We start from the raw sequence: 23,795 nt of genomic DNA, 5'->3' as shown, positions 1-23,795 counted from the left end.
TGACCTCAGATGTATGCTAATGTTGTTCTGTGTGTGTGGATATGTAAATAAACTTGACATGTTAGATATAACAAGTTGCCTGATTTGATGAGCATTTCAATCAAAGCAATTTTGATTGTTTTACAGGCATGAAAGGGTCAAACTAACCAGTATTTCACTATAGAAATGCATAGATTTGACAAAAAATTATTTTTTCCCCCACCTTGGTAATTATCTGATGACCCATTATATACATATCACCTAACCTTGTGGGTGCATGACCCTCAGTTTAGGCAAAACCATGACATTAAGTTATGTTCTCAACAAATAATTTTATGTTATAATAATTTTCGGCTTTAAGTAAGTGAGACAACTGTATGTGTTTTAGTCTCACACAGACACTTTTTGTTGACTAGAAAATAAAGAGATATCATTCACACATTTCTCTTAATATCATGCAACCTTATGCAATGTTTGCTCGCTCTAAATCCTTCATTTAAAATAACAAAGGAGGCAAGGCAGTCAGATTACCTACTGCTGATAACCTCTCCTGTGTGATCCTTTTTTTCTCCATGTGTTTGCAGAGAACAAAGCAGAATAAAATGAGAGCCCACTGACCTGTGGTGTCATACCATGACAGAGATACATGATGGGAACATTGTCAGTGTCCGGTCCCTGGTCCAAACACAGGTCATCTCTGAGACTGTTCTTCAACTGGAAAAATGAGGAAGAGATAAAACGGGGGTAAGAGGGGAGGAAGCAGTAGGAAAGAAAAAAAACTTCAAATTAAAAAGTATCGAATGTATCCAATTATAATGAAACTCTCTGTAGATGTGTTTTAACAAGCATTATATGTCAAATTAGTGTAGGATACATCAGAAATAGGAGGAGGATGACACCTTGACCACCATTGTGAAAGAAATTGTTCACATACAAATTTCACATACATATTTTGTGTGTTGCTGGAGGATTCCACTAGAGGGCACATCAGACAACTAAGGGTATAAATAGAACTTTTCGGATTTGCATCATGCAAACAAAAAATAAGGCGACGCTCGATGAAGTTACTATTTTGTTAATTATGATATCATGTCACTTATGAAAAAAGTCATAATGCCCCTATCGTTAACGTGCTTAAGTCCTGCTTTAGTCATCACATTTACGGCACTAATAAACAAATTTCTCTCCTCACTTAACACAATTTCATGCTGTCAGAGTTCAGCAGCCTTTGGTCAAAGGGACGCCTCTAGACTTACTTCAGGCACACTCACATCGAGTCAAGGATGTAGTTAAAATGCTGTTGTTGGTTAGGGCATATCAAAGTTAGAAAAATATCATCAAAAGGAAAATGCTGATCTGCTTTTGACCCACACTGAATCTTGCTCAAGGCATGGGTAGAAAGAGGAATCAACCAGAGTGGAATGTCACATTCCACTCTGGTTGATTCCTCTTTCTGGCATTTCAACTACATCCCTAGCTTTGTGGGAGTGTGCCTAAAGTAAGCCCAGGGGCTTCCCCTAGTCTATAGTCGACCGGTGTAACTTCTAGTGCACGTTGCATTCACCTGGCATTTACTATTTTATAACTGTGAGCACCTGGTATGTTTTAATGTTGCTCAGCACCCTTTGATTTGATCACAAAAACTTGGGAAAGAAAATGTATATTAGCTTGCCTTCTGAGAACAAGATCAAAAAGTCTGGTATCAATCACATGTCTTTGCATTCATTTGGGAGCTGGTGTCAGGAAGTTTTCAGTCTAGATTAGTATTAAAGGATAGTTTCACAATTTACCAAGCATGTCTTAAAACAACAGTCAGTGAAAGTGGTTTTCCTCACTGCAATCACTCCTATTAAAAGTGATGGGGGCCAAAATCCATACAGTGTCAACAGAGTCCTTTAGTGCTAAAAATGCATTTAAAAGTTTACCTGAAGCTTATATGAGGCTTCAGCAGTCTGAGGCCCTTTTTCTATAACCTGTTCAAGGTGGGAATGTTGCCCTGTTCTGTAATGTATGAATAGGGAGGCATTGTTGTCCTGCCATTAAACTTGTAGCAGAGGTAGTCACATTGCTGAATCGATGTATGAATGGTAGAACTGATATGGTGGGACAGTCAACACTAGACGCCAACACTGTTACATGTCACGCCTCTGATTCCAGAACGTGAGCATAGCCTACTATCTAAAATCACACATGGAGGAAGCATTATGTCAGTTTTGTTTGATTTACTGTGAAAAAGCAAAGCTGGCATAACAAGGGCTATTCTTTAAGGCAATATTGTGAGATCTGTTTAAAAGGGCTTCAATTGGCCATATCAAGTGGACTTTTGCCACATTTACAGTTTTTTAGCATCGAATTCCCTCTTTGTTTTTCCTTGGACAGTGTTTGCCTGTCGAGCTGTGGTGTAAATAAAGTAAAAAAAAGAGGAACTTTGGCACTAAAAAGACTGTAACGTTGAAAGATATCTACTTGATTTGACTAACTTGGAAAGCTGAAACTTCACATTACCGCGGGATAAACTTTTAAATAAGATTACAGAAAGAAAAACCTATTTCAATGTTCATTTGGGTTCCTGACTGTTGTTTTAAGACACACTTGAAAAATGGTGAAGCTATCCTTTAATGCTAAGCTAGACTGAACACTTTGTAGGACAGAAAAATTGTGAACCCGTCCTTTAAGACTAGAGTCTAAAGACTAGAGCTTTGCTACAGTAGCTGCTACACACACTATCAACACAAGCTAACTAATTCACTGTTGTATTTCTTTTGTTTTACTGATACATAAACAGAAATTTAGAAACAGCATGGAGAGTTTGGGGAAGTTGGTCAGCTTAAGAGGTGTTTTTAAGTTTATTTTTTTACTTTGGCAGTTTGGACAGAGCCAAACTAGCTGTTCCTCTGCGCCCTCTGTTTAGCTAGTTTAGCTAGCTTACACACATTCTGACTCCAGCCGTGTAGGCTACTTAACACACAGACATGAGATTGATATTGATATTATTGTCACACTCTGGGGGAAAAAAAGCCTTGTTCAAAATGTGGAAGTATTTCTTTCAGCCAATTACAAATACATGTGGTTTTACTCTATGTGATGTGTGAAGCACATTATCAGTCTACGATATACAGATGTCTTTCTCTCGCTATTTGCATCTCTCTCTCTCCCCTCTAGCCTATGTCTTTCTCTCTCTGTCTCTGCATTATTAATTAGACCATTATGATGGAGTGGTGCACTACAGAGCTCTGGTTGTGTGGCTGAATTGAAGACAAATGGAGCCACTGCAGGCTAATTATTGCTTGCCAGGAGAAAGTAATACAAACACTTTGTACTAACCTTCGCCTTTTTTTTTGGCAGCTGCAAAGTAATATTTCACAAAGGAAAATCATCTGTACTTTTTGGATTGCGTGTTACACTTTTAATTTGGCTATATTTCACGTTGGAGACTAATTATACAATATATGTAAATTAGCACGTGTGATCAATATACTTCAGTTTGTCCTTGTTCTTTGAAAACGTTAGTGTATTTCTGCTTGTTTTGGTGCCTCTGTCTTACCTTTTATACTGTCTAGTTCTCATATCTCAGGAAGTTACATGGTTAGTACAATTTGATCATAACTGATAATATGTAGGAATAGAAGATCCCTTCCCAATGCATCTGCATAATGTATCTGAAGCTAATATGAAGCTCCAGTAGATATATTTCAATGTTAGAGTTTTGTGCCAAAGTTCCTCTTTTTGTTACTATACTTCCACCACAGCGCAACAGGGAAACACAAAGAGGGAATTTGATACTAAAAAGACTGTAAATGTGGCAGACATCCACTTGATTATGACTAACTGCTGAAGCCTCATATAAGCTACAGATTAAGTTTTAAATGCATTTATGCCTTTGGCCAACATCACTTTCATTGAAAACGCATTTGAAAGGGATCTTAGTAGCTAGTATGAACAGGAGGAATGATTACATATGGGTACCTAACATACTTGAACATTTTTTTGACACACTTGAAAAATTGTGAACCTTTCTTTTAATTTCAAAGCCTGAGTCTTTACAGAGTCGCAGAGTGTTCACATTTAAATGCCTGATATTTAAAACAAAACAGACAACTTCTAAAATTGTATTATGAAGTAAAAAAACACAACCTCATAAAAAAATTTCCACCACAAATAATTATAGATTTGAAGAACACAGACGGAGAAGGCAGAATAAGGTTCTTATTTAGGAACATTGTAGCATACTGTTCAAGTTTCTATTAGGGGTACAGGGGTCATGAGTTGATGCTTGAGTTGATTGGGGAGAACTTTGAGAGTAAAATATTATAATGTCCTATTTGTTTTGTTTGTTTGTTTGTTTGGGTTTTTTTTTCAAACTACACTTAGAATTATAGAAATGGTACCATTTTGGGAAATCACAGCACTTATCTTCGAAACAGAAACACACATTACTTTCGGGTAATTAAGACCTAATCTTAATGATCAGATCCAGTCAGCTCAGGTTTGAAACAGAGTTGGCCTCCAAAATCTTAGAATATGCAGCTTTAATTGCAGCTATGGTATTGCAATAATAAAATGGAGATCGGTGCTATTCAGTGACAACAGTTACTTTAATGCACAGATACATTCAGAGAGCTTTAATATTATAGTTGCCTTAAAATGTTCGCACTGCGTTGTGGTAAAAATTCAGCTTTCTGAGTCTCACGTTTTATGCTTTTACTTTGTACACATTCAGATGCAGACATCCTAAGTCTGTCATTTCAGTGACCTTTAAAAAGTGATGATTTGAACACAAATGTCTTTTTATCCACTCAACCTTAACCATTCTTAATAATTTTTAAAGATGAATGAAAGGGGTTACTGGCTGCATCTCCTTTGGGTCCAATGTCATACTAAACTGATTTCTAAAGGTGCATTATTTGTAGTTTACCATGAATGAGGAGGAGGAGACCTTCATTTTCTACTAATCTATTCTACATACAGCTTTTTTATCCATCTGGATAGTTGGTCTCATCGAAATGCCAACTCATCCCACTTGCTGCGTAGATAAATCACTGACTACATTTCTACCTCAGTACTTGCTGCATCCCACCACCTCCCAGGGCTTCTCTGCAGTCACATCACATACAGTCCTGCGGGGGTTTCAGCACGGCTTGAGCTTAGCTTTCTATTTCACAATATCTCACGTTGCTGTCACACCTATTACACCGGTTCAATCATCTGGTATTTTACTGATCCCCAGAGGGTATTTCTCTTTCCTTCTGCCCCATTTTGCAGAGAGGTCAGAGGTCAGGCTCAGCTATATTGCAGCAGCCCTGGTTCTGGTAGGGATTCAATGCATTGCTCAAAGGCAAAACAGCAAGTTGATTGTGTGACAGATGGAATAATATGCATTGGTACATTATTCTACCCATGAGTGTTTTATATTTTCTCATGTTTTATGTTCATAATATCACCATAACACACCATAACTCTATCAATTCTAAGAGTTGTTGTAGTAACCAGAGGGCTCCAGTAGGGGGAGCGTAAAGCTACATTAAAGCAATGGTTCGGCGTAATTTCGACTTAGCATCATATGCACCATGAGGTCTATCTAATCACTGGCTCAGCCCTTTTTTTTCATTTGGTCGCAAAATAGTGGCGTTAGAGCCATCAGCTGAATGGCTTAGTACAGGTGCTAATGGACCCACCAGTGTATCTCGTAAATTACTCCATTAATAATGCCTGGATTGTTATCAAACTTCTACAGTAGCTACTGCTTCGCGCGATCACTGAAATCCCGTGTGGTCGCGATGTTTACAGCTTTAGCAGTAGCAGCAGAGTAAAAGCCATCACGTAAGTGTTTATTTTAATAAACTCCTGGTGTACTTACAAACTTTCCAATGCATCGATTTATGAGTAAAGACCCTATTTGTACTACTGTAGAAGTTTGATAAGTAGAAGTGAATTGAGTTATAGTATATTTGGTGAATTCCTGTATTTGCTTATCTAACTACGTTAAGTTTTGTACTACTGATATACAAAGTTGTAACATGAATGCAAGTCTTATTGCGAGTGGATTTCTCTATCTCCTCATGAGAGTGAATTAAGATCTGATGTGGACTAACAAAGTGAGTTACATTTGGCCAGAAGACCCCTCTTCTGGACTGTCTTCCTGTGTTCACGATCTTACACCCGCCCCAGAAACAACTAACCAATGAGTGTAGTGTGATGACATGATACATTTTGGCTCACTTGATAGGGCTTAACAATGCTTGTGCTGCTTGTCGCGTTCATACTCACACACCGATTAACTAAGGTGCTGGCACAACCATCTGGAGCAATTTTGGGTCAGGTATCTTTCCCAAGGACTCTCTGACATGTGGCCAAGAGGTGTCAGGGATCAAACCACCGACCTCCTGATTAAGTTGCTTGAACCAAGGGGAACACACACACAATTCAACCACAGATTCTGACCACAACCAATGGACTAAAGGCTTGAAAATGCCCTATGTTCAGGTCCTTGCTATTTTTTCTTCAAATGTGGGGTTTTTATTTTTAGGAAAATGTACTTTTTACAACTAAAAAATTATACATGGCGGATGTTTAATATGGCGATTCTGGTATTTTTCAGTAATTCTATCATTATAGCGATGAATGGATTATTATTTCTGCATCAGAAATCTATTCCTGACTGTGTGGATACGTTTTCGACAGCATTTAAACATTTATATTAGGAAAAAAAATATAGAGAGTATAATTGAACTGTTATAGAAGTTATAAAGTTATAACACAGGAAAATGACAAACATCTAAATAATTAAAAACCTTTCTCTTTGGTGTCTGGGTGGATTTGTTATGATTTCAGTGAGTCTTGGTGAAAGATGGTGAAACAGTTTAAGCCTGTGACAGTGAGTGATTGTGTTTCATCAGAAACTGCTCGCCAGATCTTGATGTAATATTTCCCCTTTGTTCCATGTCTAGCTTGCATGAGCGCTACATTTCTCCAGCTTTCGTTTCATGTTAAAAAAGAGATGAGTGGATAAACAGCTTCCACAGATGGTATCATACCACAACACTTGTTGCGCTCACTCCAAACCGCTATCTCCTGTGAGTCTTTGTTTTTTGTCAAATATGTACCCTTCATATCTACATCTCTCAGATGTCACTGTGGCAACGCTTTCATCTCACGTTCTCGCAGCGGAGCCCCCACACATGCTCAGTAGTGTCAACAAATAACTCCATCAAGCTCGCACAGTGATTGAAATGTTTATCGAACAACAAACAAGATGTGGTACGGAGGCTGTTTTCAGAGCTCGAGACTCAATTGCTTCTGCTAATGTCTGCGTCGAACCGTACCAACCTTTTTTTTTTTTTTACCCTCATCAATTTATAATCTCTTTTTCTTCTCTTCAGTGACAGACTTGACTCATGCAGAGTCAATAAAGCTAAAAGAACGCCTGCACTCAAGCTGGGAGTTTGAAAGGTTAAGAAGAGACCACAATCAAAGATCAAAGATCATAATCAAAAATGGAAATATATTATTAACACTTGGACACAGCCTAGAAGTAGTCATTTTTCTACCTCTATCAGCATGAGCAGTCAGAGTGGTGGGATAATTCTGCTCAGCTTTCAACAGATTACTGTCATTTTTCAATTATGCAAAATCCTCTGACAGCCGTTAGCTGAAGAGAAGAATAGTCGTGTGGAAATGAAGTGCTGTAAAAAGGTTCAGTCTTTTCAGTACCCTTCTGCTGTGATTTGAAGTGAGCTCTTAACACAGGGAACCATACGGTATATCACAAGTTGTGTGTGCAATTACGCTCCGGCGTTAATGGAAAAGTAAAGATGGGAAAGCTTGAAATAGCTGGAAAAGTAAAGTTTTAATGGAGATGTTTAGTTGCTAAGAGGTGTTTGTCATGTTTGTCTTCTTATAAAAAAGGATTATAAACTCAAGATTTGTGCTTGGTTTCAGTTTGTGCCAGTAAACCACAGACAGCTCTGGAAATAGCCACACTATGAAACTCTTTATATAAAACCTAAAAGAAAAAAAAAATCCACTTAATGCCTCACATCCAAGATGAATTAGGGTGCAGTCTACAGAGACAGAGAGGAAAATATAGTTCCAAACTGAAAACAAATATGAAATGTGGCCGGAACATCTGGCTAGTTTATTGCTTCAAAAGAGAAACTAAGGGTCTCCTCAAACTGCCCCGTTATCTGATGAGACTGACAAGTCATAAATTGGGACCCACACAGATGGAAATAAAGCGACCTCTCATCTCTCCCGAATAAACCAGACTTCACAGGAAAAAGGTGTGAATTAGAAGGTTTTTTACACCTCAAATGAACTTTCAGCCCGGAGTTAAGATCTTAGGGTCTTAATGTGAGAAACTCCAGAAGGATCAGATCGACATGCGAAATCCTTTCTGTCAAAATGTGAAAAAAAACAGGGACATTTGTTGGCACAAACACATTCCTTTGTTTTCACCTCCGAATGAACTTTCCCTCTGCCACAATGTAGTGGACAATCAAAATACCTCATAATAAGTAAGCCATTTGATAATGTAATCATGTGTTTTAATCCATTGTAATTCTTTTATGTTTTTAACTGTGATCTCATACTGAATGAACGATGCTTGAAACTCCAATTCTCTGTAAGTGCAACTACTGTTAAAAGTCAAACAGGAATTCAGAAAAGTGTACTATCGTTACCTGAATCAGACAGGCTAAGGTAAAAGTGGTATAATCGTTTATTGAGAGCAGAAGACTTTCAATAGCCATTACTGAAAGTATTCTCCGTGTTTAAATAGATTTTACGAGTATCATGACGTAAAGAACACTTCTGATAGGATGTCAAATCATGTCTGTTATATCTGTGCCAAAATGAAGGATGTATTTTCTTTAACGTGTACAAATGTGACAGCAGTGATGAGAAATTAAAGAATTAGGTTTTACTTTGTAATTAAAAATATGACAGGGACTAATTCACATCTCTCCCTCTAACTTTTCACTTTAGTGGGGAGAGAATACAAAAGACGAACCCCCAAAATTAGTCTTCACCCTCAGAAATAAAAGCGGCTGTTTTCAAGCTTGCTGCCCTCTTACTCTCTATTCATTTTACTCTCTTATCCTTTTATCTTATCATCTTAATTTTGTTCTCTTGTTACCTCTTATCCTTTTCGTTTTGTTATGTTATGCTTTTCTTACGTTTATACTCAGTTTAATTTTTCTAAGTCGACTCGATTTCTATTTTTTTTTTTTTTTTTAACCAAGTTTTACAAGTTACTAGTCCTGATAAGTTTACTACGGTGATGCAAATATTCATCACGCCTTCAAAAGAAGATCTTTTTTCTCTTGATAATTCAAGCTGAATTCAAGAGCGCCATTTTGACTCTTTTTGTCAAATAAGTTCAGTTTGATTAGCTTCGACTTGGCCTGGCCAGCCGATCCGAAGTTATTAAGACAATAACTAATTGAACCAGCACCCGCTCATCAACATCACAGCCTGTATCCTGAGTACCAGAGGCCGCCTTGACGGCGGTTGAAAGACTAGCCGTCCCAGAAACCTGCAGCATCAGAACCGACCGGGTCCAGCGGAGTTCGCCGAGAATCGCATCTTTCGCTCCATCCCGACCCGCTTCCAGCTGACTGGTCTTCGTCTAAAAGTAGGCTAACCATCTTTCATTGTGATCAGGCTGATGATAGATACAAGAGCTTATTGCTGACTCAATATCCAAATTACGCATTTCCATTTTTATTTCCAATAGGTTAATATAGTAATCTAAATACCATTTAGACATTTAGACCATCTCATTTATCACTGCTGTGACATTAGTAATCTTGTTATTATCCTTTCTTTATGAATATTTTCACTCTATAATCCCTATTATTGCATTGACTGCTTATTATTCTTGCTTAGTTAATAAATAACTTGTGAGTATTATTGACAACTGTGTGCGTGTGCATTTTATTTCTGGTGTGAATACATTCTTGGTTCCCTGACGCCTAGAATTCATAACTTTAGATATTTGATTGATTGAGTAATTAATTGACTTCATCCAAGTCTATTAAATTGAATAACGGTATTTGATTGTATCTGATTGATACCGTAATTTCCGGACATCGTCCGGTGGTGCCCTGTTAACAAGCTTTTTAGATTAATATCCATAATACGCAAAAGATATAATGGAAAGGTTGCAGTTTTACACCTTGAAATACTTGTTTTTGTTTTTAGAGCTTTAATGGAACAGTTTAATCATGTTTCAGTTTAATTTTGGTGCTTTCAACATAACTCTGAACACATTACTTTTGGTTGGTTACTATGATTCAGATTTTGGAGGGAAATCACAAACAACCCTGGAAAAAAAAGAGGAACATAGGAAACCTGAAATATAGAGATTAGCCTCAGTGTTAATGGAAGCTTTAAATTTCTACTGCTTGAAATATTTAAGAGTTCATTTTAATGGAAATGTTGAGTCATTTCCATTAACTCATTATCATGCCATTTCAGTGCTTGACAATTTTGGATGGTAACCATGGACAACCCTGGAAATGGCCACACAATAAAATTCCAGAAAGAAAGAAAATATATACACGTTTGTTCCTTTATCTAAATAAAAACACCTTAATTATGGGAGCAAACCATCAAGGGTCTTAAACATGGCTGCCTTTTGACACACGGAAAAAAAACGTTCACACACCACAACAAAGGCACATTAATTTTTGATGAAGCAAAAGGAGTGTCTTGTCCCTATTTCATAATGAATTCAAACACTCCTGAATACTTTATGCTGTGCTTTGAATAGTTTCTGTACGTGTAGCCACCAGTGGGGACTGAGTGTGGAAGTTTACAGTGTAGTGTTTCTAAAAAGTGTCAGCTGGGATCCAAACTTTACAGGTTTTTTTTAATATCTCACGAAAAGCAGCGTACTTTAATTTAAGAACACATATTTCAGAGTAGCAATACATGATTTGAGTCAACTTAGAAGGAAATTGATCTCACCACTCCGTAAGCAACCGTGTCGCCGTAGGATCGGAGCTCGGGGTAGATGTTGGAGAGGAACCAGCTGAACGGTCGGCACTGGAGTCTGGATCGAAGGGCCTTTCTCCCAGAAATGTCTCCGATGTTTATTCCTGAGTTCTAGAGAAGGAAATAAACACAAACACATCAGAGTTTACATTCTGGTTTTACAATGAGCTTCATCCTCCTAATCTTCCAGTGTTGCATGAAATCAAATATGACTGAAAGGAATAGCTTCGAGCTTACAATGGAAAAAACAGCAAAGCCCTGCTGTGAGAATTAATGAGCTGTATTTTTCACTTTTGTCTGACATTTCATAGAAAATAATAAATTATATATATATTTATATATCACGATAAATTATTTAAGCCGTATCGCACAAGAGGGAGTGCTGTTATACTGAATATCAGCACGGCTGTGATTCAGTCAGAGGGCCTAGACTATCTAACTGTAGATGCTTATTGTATTTATCTCATAACGAGTTTGGAGGGCAGAGGAAAGGGAAAGTGGTAATGCTTGTAAGGCAACATTTCTATTAAGTAGAAAATGCAGTTGAGTACATAACAAATTTTGCACTGAATTGTCTGCATACATAAAGGCTGTAGATAAATGTGAAATCAATGACCTGAGCTACTTTAAGATGAAATCAGGCAGGAGGTGACAGCACAATTAACAATAAGTTAATTTTCACTATTGTTAATTACGTATAGGTAACAGTTAAAACTTCTGATGCTAAAGTCACTTTACATAGAGAAATCCTGAAGCGCTCAGTAATTTACAGATTCATTCATGTTAGTTTTATTAAGTTAAGATGAGACTGGTTATTCTTGCCTCACACTGCGGTTAACAAAGATTCTATATGACTGCGACAGCCACAGCTGAGCACCTCTGTAAGCTTTCTACATTGAATTCAAGTAGCCTAAACAGAGGTGGGTGGTCTATGTGTAGCAGTCAGAGTTAAATACGACTAAAAGCCGACAGAAAAGTGACTTATATTTCTATTCTAAATTATTAGAGTTGATTAAAAAAACATATTGTGAAAATAGTAGCCTTCCTATCTCAAATATTTGAGGGTGAACATACCCTTATTTTCCTTTTTTCCATGAGAGAGATGAGAAGATTAATACCAATGTCAGACATGAGAGTGGTACTAATCTTGCCTAATCATACCTCTGATCAGTACTAATCTCCAATCATGCTTCTCAAAATGTTAAAATATTCCTTTATAAACTCACTTACAATCTTGCTCGAGTATAATTAAACCTTCAATGTTTACAGCTAATTCTCCCATTGACCTTCATGCTGGCACTTCTCATGGTTGCTAGGAGATTTGTGCTACAGCTTCTGCACACAAATAAGCATATGCATAACTATGCACACACATACACCCACCCACACATGGAGAACTCTCATACTATCAAACTCTCGACACGCACACACTCGTGTGTAGTGTCTGTTTACCTGCAGTGGAACATTCCAGGCCATGTAGACGTGACTCTTGTACTGGTCCATCCAGACCTCAGCCACCCTCAGAGCGTTACGACGTACGTGGGCCGTCAGGTTCTCTGTGTAAGGTTTGTGGGCTCGTTCGATGTGAGCGATCCTGGAGCAGGGAAGGACCTCCACGCTGCCGCCACACTGCCATACCTTGGTTACACAAACACAAAAACGCACACACATAAGTAACTGCAGGGACTTCAAAAATACAGGTATGGATATTATTAGAACCTGTCAGGTAGATGCCAGTCAAACTTGAATACTTTAAATAGAGGATTAAATCACTGCTGCAACTGAACCCGCTTGATAGAATTAGCATGAATAGAAAGGTATCACAGGAAAACACTGAACATGCCCAATCAGGTGCTTGTTATTTCTACCACTTTGCAGTCTGTTGACAGTGAAAACTGTCAAATATATCACAGTCTGCACAGGCCTTGCTCACATCATGACAGGCCCATCAAATATGGATATGGTTCACCACAAATGTGCATCTCTCTGGCATTAATTTTTCAGTTGTGCCTATGTTACTTTTATCTGAACTATATAAGAGGTGTAAGAGCATGTTACAGGTAAATACGCTCCACCAAACATTCAGCTCAGCCAGTTGGAACTTCTCAACATGTATTTTCAATTGAAACAAAAGAACTTCAAGAGTCAAAAAGACATTGAGTCGGAGAGAGTTCAAAGAGATAATAGATTTACTAAAAGTTTGATACAAGCAAACTGAGCACTGCATCCATGGATAACAGGCACTGAATAACAAAACAAAACCTCCTCCTTATATACCTGTCTGAGCTCAGTTTGCATTGTCCCCTCCTATCTTTCACATGTTTGGGGATTTCACACGGTTATTTCCAGAATTTTGTCTGTGAGTCTCGGTGCTTAGCATAAGATTTAGACTCCATTATATACAAACACAAATTTTCCACCATGGGACGAAAATAAGTAACGTCCATGGCATGTACAATACTTTCTGCTAACAATCCCACAATACAATCCACATTTTAAAGATGTGAAAACTACCGCTACATGACTCTACAGCTGATGGTGATGACACAAAATGATGATGATTAGTTAGTGTCTGAAATCTTGATTTGCTGCTCACTATTGAGTGAACTGTTTAGTGTTTATTATATAGCCTACAGAGTAGTGAATGAGTGAATAAGGGAGTGATTTTGGACACTGAGAGCTATGCGAATCTGTGCTTAGAAGTTTAAAACTATGAGGAGAGACATTCCTTTTCAGTTTTCATGATATTTTTGTGGAAAATTATATTTTAGTTTTTCTCAAGATTTACTTTCAGATGGACTCATTCCCTTCTGGTTGTGTGCAGCTGGCGAGCTACATTTATTTCTGTGTTATGTTGTGTAATGCATATGGGTTTATCTGTGTGTGTGTGTGTGATAAGAACATGTCTTTATATTGCACATTGTGTATTTAAACAGTTTGATGGCGGCTTATGATGGTTTATGACGGTGATGAAGCGAGAAGGAAATTAAAGCCATCTTTTAACCGAAGAACAGTTGTCCCGTGTATTTCCTGGAGGGGGTGATACTTAGTCTTCAAATGAAATCTTTCACCCCAACTCATTCACAGTGCTTACAATGAAACTTCCAGTTTCCTTTCAGCCTAATTGCTATTTCAACTTCTTTCACAAAAAGTGTTTTGACTGCCAATTCAACTTCTTCTAGTCTTTCAACTGTTTCAAAAAGCCAACCCTCACCTCTTTCCGGAAAATGTAGCCTTTTCCAGTTGCCACTACTATGTTTAGTAAATAGATGCCTTTGCCATGGCAACACAAATTTCTGACTTTCAAGAGGTAAACCAATGCAAATTTCAAGCCCCTAAGGAGCTGAGTGTACCGACCAAACAAGTGCTGGAGAATGCTGACTTGAATGGAAACGCCCGCTTTCTCTCTATTCCAGTCTTTCAATTTGTTTGTGTGTGTGTGCGCTATAATCTTTCCTGCCGGCCAGACTCTTTCCCTCCATCCTTCCAAAGCGAAGAGCTACCGCAAAACAGCAGTAAAACTGTAGCGATGGCCCTGCGCCCAGGCAGGAGCACAAACTCCAGCCAAATTCGGAGATAATACACGCTTCCTTCAGAAATACCTCAACATTCTCTATAAAGGATTTAAAAACACGGGGTGGGAGTTTAAGGAGCTATTCTTCGAGTATAACAATCTATGTCTGAGCATGTGGGTGTGCAGAGCGAGATAGAGACTGAGACGAGAAAAAAGTAGGAAAAAAAATAGGAAAGATTCAGAAAACAGTGCGTAACATAAAACTGGGAAGGTGAAGGGATGAAAGAGAAGGGAGATAAAGTGAGAAGTATAGAGGGAAGATAAAGAAAGTGGAATAGAGGGAGAGAGATAATAACAGCCCTTCCGTTGTCCTCTCCTTAAGTCTTTTCTTTATTTTGCCTCATATTTTTTCTCTATATAAAAAGCCTTCTCCTGTGGGATAAAACAGGGTAATGTGCCAGCTAGTACCCAGCAAACATCATGGAACATCGTTTTGACACTAGGCAGTCACGGTTCATGTATGTGTGTTGGCACACTATGTCTGGGACTCGTGTCTGCCTGATTTGTAAGTGTGTCACCCAGACAAAACGCAGCACATTTACATCCCTAATTGTCTCTCAGTCTGTCTTCTCCACTTTAACGCGGAACAAATCTGACTTGTGGACTTGTGGTTTTAAAAGTTTTAATGAGAAAATGAGAGGCGAAAGGCGACAACAAATGAAGTTGTGAATAATAAATCACGCGGAGGACGACCGCCCGTCGTGATAAAAAAAGAAAGCATTAGACAATGAGCATTAAATATGCACAATATTACGCCACAGCGCAAATGAAGCTTCATAAAAAACAATCTTTATCACAATGGGAGTGTGCAGGCCGGAGATATGGAGCGCTTCTGCAGAAAGTGGAGAAAAAAAACACACACACACAAAAAAATCGCTGATAACAAAAGACGCCTGTGTTTGGTGTGAAGGAGATAGAAATAGAACAAACTGGCTGTTTTCTGACTTAATCCACGGGGTTGAACTCAACACATGATGAATTAGTAAGAGTAAGAGTAATGCCCTTGAGACACGTTTGCAGAACTGATTCTGTCAAAATATCACTGCTGAGTTACATAATCATCGATCTGCAAAAAGGGTCTCTCGCAGTGCAGTCTGCTTCTTTGGCAAAAAATGGAAATATTGACTTTTTCCTGTCAGCCTTGATGTGTTTGTAGTCAAACTATGTTGTATGAAATCACTAACAACAATGACGTGTGTGTGTGTGTGTGTAGGCAGGGTTGTCAGAGCTACATTTGATGTCAGGTTCTGACTTCTAATATTCCGTGGCACTAGAAGTGTTGGCTGTAGAAATGAAATGTCAGTACTCTGGCAGATATTTTTGCTAACCTTTTTGTTGCCTTTCAACCGTTTAAAAAACCTGACAGACAGACAGATGGACATGGGTAAACCTGTCCAGCTCCAGCCCGCCCTGTTGTACGCACAATCACACAGTGTGCTCGACAGTAACTCTGAAGAGCCTCTCCACTGAAAAAGGGTTCATTTCAGTTCAGTGTTTGTTGTCATAGCTGCAAAGGGTAACTGATGTGCAGCGCTGTGCGTGATTGCTGGCCCCTCTTTCGGTGAATAGGCTAAAATGCAATGCGGGAGGAGCGGACGACAGCTGGAGGCAGCATCTAATGCTGGTCAGAAAAACATGACCCGATGAGGTCGCGGCGGCGATGGTGAGATCTCCTCCCGCAGACAGGCCGTCTGTTCGTGGCCTTGCTACTTATGCTGCACTGAATGCGCCATCCAAGTTTCCTCTGTGCTAATGTCAACAGGTGTTCAAGCAATTTGTCTCTACAGTAGGGGCTTATGCAGAATAATTATATGCCAAAAGAGCTATATAATGGAAAGCAATCTCTATGGACGTTGCAGAGGCACTCATGGTCCCCACACTGCAAGCAGCTATGGAGAAAACCATTATTAGACTCATAATACTTGGCTGTATAGGTTTGACATTCAAGCCTCATATGGAGAAAGTCAAGGCCGAGCCCCACACAAAGAGCTTTTTATGAGCCAAAGAAAGACACATTACTGCCAATGACCCAAACTGTGCAAAAACAACAGGACATTATAAGCCTTTGGCACATTTAGCAATTTATATTCATGACATTGTATGTTTCTGATATCAGCTCAAAGCCATTTTAAAAAGAATATTTAGTGTGCCATAATTGAATCATGAGTATCCTTTGCTTGTTCGAGCTGAATCCAGCACCTCCTGCTGGCAGTGCAACATGACTGACCGAAAGTACAGTAAACTGTGGGCTGCACTCGCCACTCTACATCTGTCGCCGTGGAAACTGATAGATGCTTTGCTTGTTCAGCGCTTTAGTAATATTACCTGCTGTTTCCCTGTACATCAGCTTGTGATATTACCCTAGTGGTATGTTGTTTTCAAATCAATACCTTAGTATGGAATCAAATAAGTCTTGTTACATATTATGATTATCTTTATTTTACTTTACTGTGCATTCTGCTTTTGTAGTGTGATGTAAAGGCACCCTGAGTAGGTAAAATGCAAGATGCCTTCATTTTAAACTGTATCTGATCATGTGGTCATCACCATACTCAGTACGAGCTGCCCTTTCAAAAGCAAGACAGCTCCTGAAGAACATTTTAGATGTAGTTAGTAAGTTCAAACCATAGAGACTGTGGTGGACTTGTGAGACAGTGCTAGATTCGTGTGACTGTGAGATAGGCTGCTAGAAGATATTAAACATCTTCAGACTTCAAAGGTCCACTTGGTCCTGAGGAGCCGAGACCTTACCTGGAACTAAATTCTACTAATCAGGTCATTTGGGGTTACGGTTAGGATTAGGGTTAGTCCAAAACCTGAGTGGACCTGAACAGAACAAAGAATACGAATCAGCTCTGAACATATTGCAGCGGGGTACAACGGCCTGTTTTGAGATGACAGGAGAGTGTAAACTGTGAAGTGAAGAGGAAAATGGAGATGTTCTTTGTTGATATGAGGAACAAGTTGACGCAAACTGAGAATAAGGAGTTAAAACTGACTTTGGGTAGGTTTTACATGGTTCCGTCTGAGACCGGGTCCAACGATTCAAACCCGTGAAGACCTCTACTCAAGCGCATAAATAAAGTAGCTCAGTATCCAAGAAAGTGGATACACCTTTAACCATTTTGGCTTTGGCTCCTACTTCATCAATTGGATTAAGATTCTACATAACACACTTTCGGCATCTCGAATCACCAAAGAAACAATTATCTAGATCAGTCAACCTAAACAGAGGTACTAGACAAGGATGCACATTAACCCCATTACTTACTTTTAGCACTTGTCATAGAAGCTTTGGCAGTGTTTCTTGCTGCTCCAATAACTGGTCAAAGTCTGAGATTCTGCTACTGAACCATTTTGACTGGGGTGCTGAGGTTGGGGACCCACCCTATAACCACACAACTCAACCCATTAAACATCTTGGAATCCATGTCTAAACAAATCCAAATGATATGTTAGAGTTCAATTTTAACCTTTAACTACATAGCATCAAAAAAGACCTGGAGAGATGATATAAACTCCCACTCTCTTTCACTGACATCATCCACCATCAATATATCCTGAAAATAAACTATTTGCCATGACCCTTGTTCATCCACGATTGGGCTGGTTCTCCTCTCTAAATTCAGTAGTCAATATATTTGGCTGAAAAGGCAAAAGGCCCAGGATCAAAATAAGTACGGTCCAAACAACATGGCTTGATGCACCAAATTTTTACCACTACTTCCTCTCCCAACAGCTTCAGTATATCTGACACTTGATAAACAACTTCACTTCTGCTTGGCTTGATATTGAACAGACCATCTGGATGGATCTCCCCATTCAGCATATTGCATTCATAGACAAATAAGTTAAAACCCACAGCTGTTTCAAATTTAACACCATAAATACCACTTTCACTGCCCAGTGGAAAGCAAATGACACACTTAACCTTAAATTATCCCATTCTACTGACCTAACACTATATTTAAAATCAGTGGTGAATCCATCAACTTCCCTGCCTGGAAATGGAGAGGAGTAACCAGCCTGGGACAAGTTCTCTTATCCCTTTGACTTTTCTTAAACAAACTTACTGTCGCTACCAGTACATACAGTTGCAAAAGACCATTAACAAGAAAACTGATATCCATAACTCCCACACAGATCTACAAACACCTTTCTTACTATGACAATATTGTTACAATACCAATAGAAAAATGGACATCAGACTTGAATATACAGTACACCAATCAGACATCAAATGGAAAACCATATGCAACAACACATTCTACATGTCATACAACTCAAAGATTCCGCTAATTCAATACAAGGTCCAACACAGAGTACACATCACCACTCACAGGATGTACCAAATGGGCTCCACAGACAGCAACACCTGCTCACACCATCCCACTGCAATAGACTCTGGCTCTGCACACCCATTAGGTGGTTTTGGTAAGAGGTCATTGGAAAACTAACTCAGATCCTCAACCTCAGCATCCCCTTCTCCCCTGGCATCCCTCTGTTAGACGATCTCTCCTAACTTACAATCCCACAACATGTCCAAACTTAACTGCGGCCAAGAAAACCACCTTACTCAATTGGAAAGACAGAACAAAATTATCAGTCAACCATTGACTCAATCTGTTAATAGACCACTAAATCCTAAAAAAGCTCACATCAATCTGATCCCGTTCCATAACACCTGGTCTCGTTTCCTCGTTTCCTTCACCCAGAGCTGATTCCTTTCTATATCACTTCTCTCACTCAGAACTTCCCAGCCCCAGTATGACAACTCAAAATAACCCACAATGTGCTTGCTCAATACTGCTTATCGTGACTGCTACACCCCTTCCCTGTCCCCCCGCCACCCAAACACACACACACACAGACGCAACCTATTTTTAAAAAATTATTTATTTATGATTTTGTTTGTTATGTGCTGTTCGTGTTGTTGTTGTTCTGTAAATACTTTTTTCCTCTCTTGTAAGTACTTCTGTTATCCACCCGTGTTAAAGGATAATAATAAAAATGTAAAAAAAAAAGAGAAAGAAAATAGAGTTGCGCTGATAAAAAAAACTAAATAAAAATAATAATAATGATATTTTTTTTTAATAATGTAATGAATGGATGGATGTGCTCTTGGGAGAGATTTGAACAACATTGAAAATATATGAAATGGGAATATTGACAGATCCAGCTTTGTGGGTATATGAATTGTATAGATGCCTAAAATCCACATTAGGTTATGCTTAAAGGGGAATGCCCATGAGTTTATACATCAAAGTGCTTGCGAGTCTTAAATACTACATATGTGAAAAAAGTTGTATAAAGCATTTTGTAGTTCCAGAGGGAACTGTGTGAAGATTTAAAATGAATAAAAAAGGCTTGAGGTCTGAAGTCTGAAGAAGAAAGAAATTACCTGACCTTTGTAGCCTGCTCTTCACCTGTGCTTGAGTCTAACAGCTCCAGGCAATATAATTTGGCATTAGCAAAAAAATATTAAATAATAATTGGCAATAATTTGAATAATTAAGTCATAACTGGCAATAATTTAGCATATGTTGTACCAAATCTCTGACTGCTGGAATAAAAAAATAGAATAAAAGAAAAAAAAAAATATTTTTAAGTGCAATTCTGAGCATTACAGTAGATTTTTGCATCTGATAGAATGGAAGTGTCTTTGTTTCACAAGACAGCCTGGTGACGGATATTAAAACACTTCAGGTTGTAGCTTTCTTCAATTATGCAACAGCTGTGCTACAGATTAGGAGTAGCAGAACATGACAAGTCAGCAGTTACTGGTGGATTTTATTATTATCTTCCACTTCACACTAGCTGGTATGGAACACTTCTTAATATGGTGAAGCCTTTACACTAAACACCACAGCCAGTGTAGTCGATGCCACTGTGTATATGCGTCTGCATGGGTTTTATTTTTGCTACAAGTTCAGATCACTGTAGATAGAATTACTTCATTTTCAGAACCATTATTAGGGAGATACCAGAAGTGAAATATTCAATTTGAGGAGAGTGTTTGCTCATCTGTCAGGTGTAAGTCACAAAAATAGTAAACTGTTTATATACAGCTTAGCTCCATGCAAGCTTGATTCTCCTCTGCCAAAAATTCATCTTCAGTCTCCGTGCACGTGTCTCCTTCATATTTTTTTTACTTTTATTATGGAGGATTACAAGACTGGAATAGGGGAAGCTGGTGTGTGGTAGCAACAGCAATCAACCACTCACAGCTGGATATAATAAGAGAAAAGCCAATGACAGTAGGGCTGCACTGCAGTGTGAGTTTTTCTTTTTAAAGAAGACAGAGAATAAAGCACAATAATCACCCACCAATCTCTTCTATAGGCTCGCTTTGTCCACAGCTGTCCACTAAATCTGAACCTGACATGGTCAAGCCTGAGTGAATTACACACATTTTCCACTGTGATGTGCTCTTAACCCAGAGGCTCGGATCAGCGTCGGCCAGGTCTGGTGTTATCATCAAACCTGCGCTTTACTGACACTAGACTGTAAATCACTCTGCACTAAGCCTGAGTCAACAGTTTCTCTCGGATTTCTCATGTGCCCCTTCAGTCTTGAAGCTGTTCTAACACTTGTGTCCCCATGGGACTGATTTGCAGTCTTGAGAGCCCTCTGCCTCTTGAGATCCAATAAGAGAATCCCTGCAGTAACTGTTAACATTATATCTGCAGTTAAATTCGCTGAAAATGAAACCTGTTAAATCTAAATACTGCCAGGAAGTGCAGCAAAACATGAAAATTAAACTTGTCATATGGTAATAAATGTCACATTTAATAAAAAAAAAAAAAGCGCACTGATTTAATTGGATTAAGCTATAATGTTATCTGGCACATCATTACATTAGTAGTAATCAGCTCAGTTTGAGTGAGTCAGACTGAATGAATAATGTGGATGACTGATAAAGCCCCAATTCTGTCAAAGGAAAGGTCATTCTTCTTTTCCTATATGCTGGACACGTCTACTATTCAGAGTACAGTATTTCTATTTGGACGGACATGACTGCTGATGCATCCATCCATACAGGACACTAATTAAACTGTGTTACGGGTATTTTTTGTGTACGCTTGGGTTCAGACAAATACAGTATACTGATGGCGTGTGGTTGCCATAGATGTGCGGTTAATGAGATACAGGTTCTCAAACTGACTCACCCTGATGCCCAGCTCCACGTTTTCTCCGCCATAAATTTCCATGCCTTCGTCTAGCAGGCCAATCTCCTCAAAGTACTTCCTGTCGACCACGAAGCAGCCGATCAGAGCGGGGCTCCTAAAATACACGATGAAAAGACAAAAGAGAGAAAGAGAAAAAAATATAGATTTTGTATTTGAATTAAATATATAGTAATTAGGGGGTTTAAATGCAAAATTCTCCTCAAAACATGTAAGCAGAATTATGCCTGATTCAAAGGCATAAAGACCCTGAAAGTCTATTTTTTTTCAAGTATGCTGCACATTCAGTGCTCTAAACATAGGCTTTTTATGATAAACCTATGCAGTACATTAGACTTCCAAATAATCCAGCTGTCAAAATGATGCCTTCACCTAACACAATAAATTCGGGGACATTTGGAGGAAATCCAGGGGAAAAAGCAAACAGATCTTTCATCAACATCAAACTGAATCAACAGGAGTGAAAAATAACTCCCATTAGTATGCTGTCAGTCCCACACATCTCCTCTTATCAATATGAAATACAGCACTGCTGCAAAAACAGCTTGTTTGGGTGAATTTCTCCTTCTTGTGGATACACAAACTGGCAAACCGCCAGAAACTCTGAAGCCCAAAATGCTAATAGAAATGGGCCGTCCCACCTCTGGCTTTGAAGACATTCTTTTCTCTACAATCTGCATGTATCGGCATGATATAATCATAATTAATACATTAAATATTGGGTATGTATTTAATACATATTCATTCATATCTCAATAGTATCACATTTATGGTGTTGCTGCATCATATCAAACATGTTTAGGAGGGAAAAGGGGTTTTACAGGTCCATGTTTTGCCAGATCTTGCAGGTCTTTGGAATATACATATATGATATATAAAGGCTGTGGAGCTGACAGAACATTTCACATGCAGCGTTTTTAGGTTCATGTTATGAAAACACTGCATTCACTCCATAAGATTTTAAACAATGTACAAATAAAAAATACTACATAGACATTTCGTATGCAAATTTGAATAGTGTCCTGCTTAGTAATGTTTTAAGGAGCTAGTACGAAGCTAGTAACATCATGCTGGCCTCCCTTGCTTGCTTGCAGCTAATTAGCTTTCCCAGTTACTCAACAATAGGTTTGCGTCTCTAAATTTCATGGTTCCCTAAGTTTTTTTTTTACTTTTGACGGAATGAAAGATGAAACTAGCCTTTAAATCGAATATTTCTACAGACTGTGCTGCTCCACTCTCCTCTAATACACTAGAAGAATGTGAAGTTGTTTGCTCAGGCCGTGCCCATTGCAAGCACAGTATGTGGAAATATTGGATTGAAATGTGTGTTGGTACGTTAAATATCTGTGGGATCATGTGGATAAAAATATAATGTTTTGAATCTCCCCCCCCTCAGGTTTGTATAGGGAATGCTGTGTGACAGATCAAGTAAAGTGCTGATGGATGATATTCTCAAAAATGGGGCTAGCAAGCCTGGAGAGAGGTAAATGTGTCAAGCTGTGAAATATATAACATTTTGTACACTTTTTGTTTCTTAAAACCCTAACCCAATAACACAAATGAACACGTTCTAATAAGTATTCATACCTACAGTACAATGGCCTCTGTGTGTGTAATCATATCTTATCTTATCTCATATTTCCTTTACATACATTAAGGAACACAGGTGTACCAAGCTTTCGACCTGAACTGAGCTGGTCTGGCAGAGTTCCTTTGGCAACCAGGAATATTTTGAAGTCTATTATCCCATGTGCAATTCATATTTTAAACACTTCCAAGTGATTCTATTCTACCTTGGTACCACGCTTACTCTTGGTACCAAGGTTACAATGTGCTACTAGATTGGCATCACCAAACCCTCCGGTTCACTTCTCCTCCCACTGGAGTGTACAGTACTATCCAGTATGCCAAACCAGCATTGTGAGATAATAACCTCATTGTATCCCAGGAAAATACCAGTTTGCTGGTGTGACATTGCAGCACATGTCATGCACTGACACCAGAATAGAGCTCAATATCTGTTCCCCTCTAAAAGACAAGGCCACAAAATTTAGCCAATA

General features: G+C 38.6%; 1 protein-coding gene across 1 annotated transcript in view; it reads right to left on the bottom strand.

The window, feature by feature from the left end:
* LOC133982056 (polypeptide N-acetylgalactosaminyltransferase 18-like) overlaps window positions 1-23,795 on the bottom strand; it is a 162,644-nt gene that overhangs the window by 27,143 nt on the left and 111,706 nt on the right. Inside the window, exons 6-9 of the mRNA XM_062420957.1 lie at window positions 21,718-21,832; window positions 12,427-12,612; window positions 10,948-11,085; window positions 598-693 (exon numbers count right to left, since the gene is read on the bottom strand). Of these exons, the coding sequence (XP_062276941.1) occupies window positions 598-693; window positions 10,948-11,085; window positions 12,427-12,612; window positions 21,718-21,832 (535 nt within the window). The remainder of the gene's footprint in view (window positions 1-597; window positions 694-10,947; window positions 11,086-12,426; window positions 12,613-21,717; window positions 21,833-23,795) is intronic.

The sequence above is a fragment of the Scomber scombrus genome, chromosome 6 (genome assembly GCF_963691925.1).
Source record: "Scomber scombrus chromosome 6, fScoSco1.1, whole genome shotgun sequence".
In the NCBI taxonomy this organism is placed as follows: Eukaryota; Metazoa; Chordata; class Actinopteri; order Scombriformes; family Scombridae; genus Scomber; species Scomber scombrus.
The sequence above is the reverse complement of the archived record's forward strand: the minus strand, read 5'-3'. Positions and strand labels throughout refer to the sequence as shown.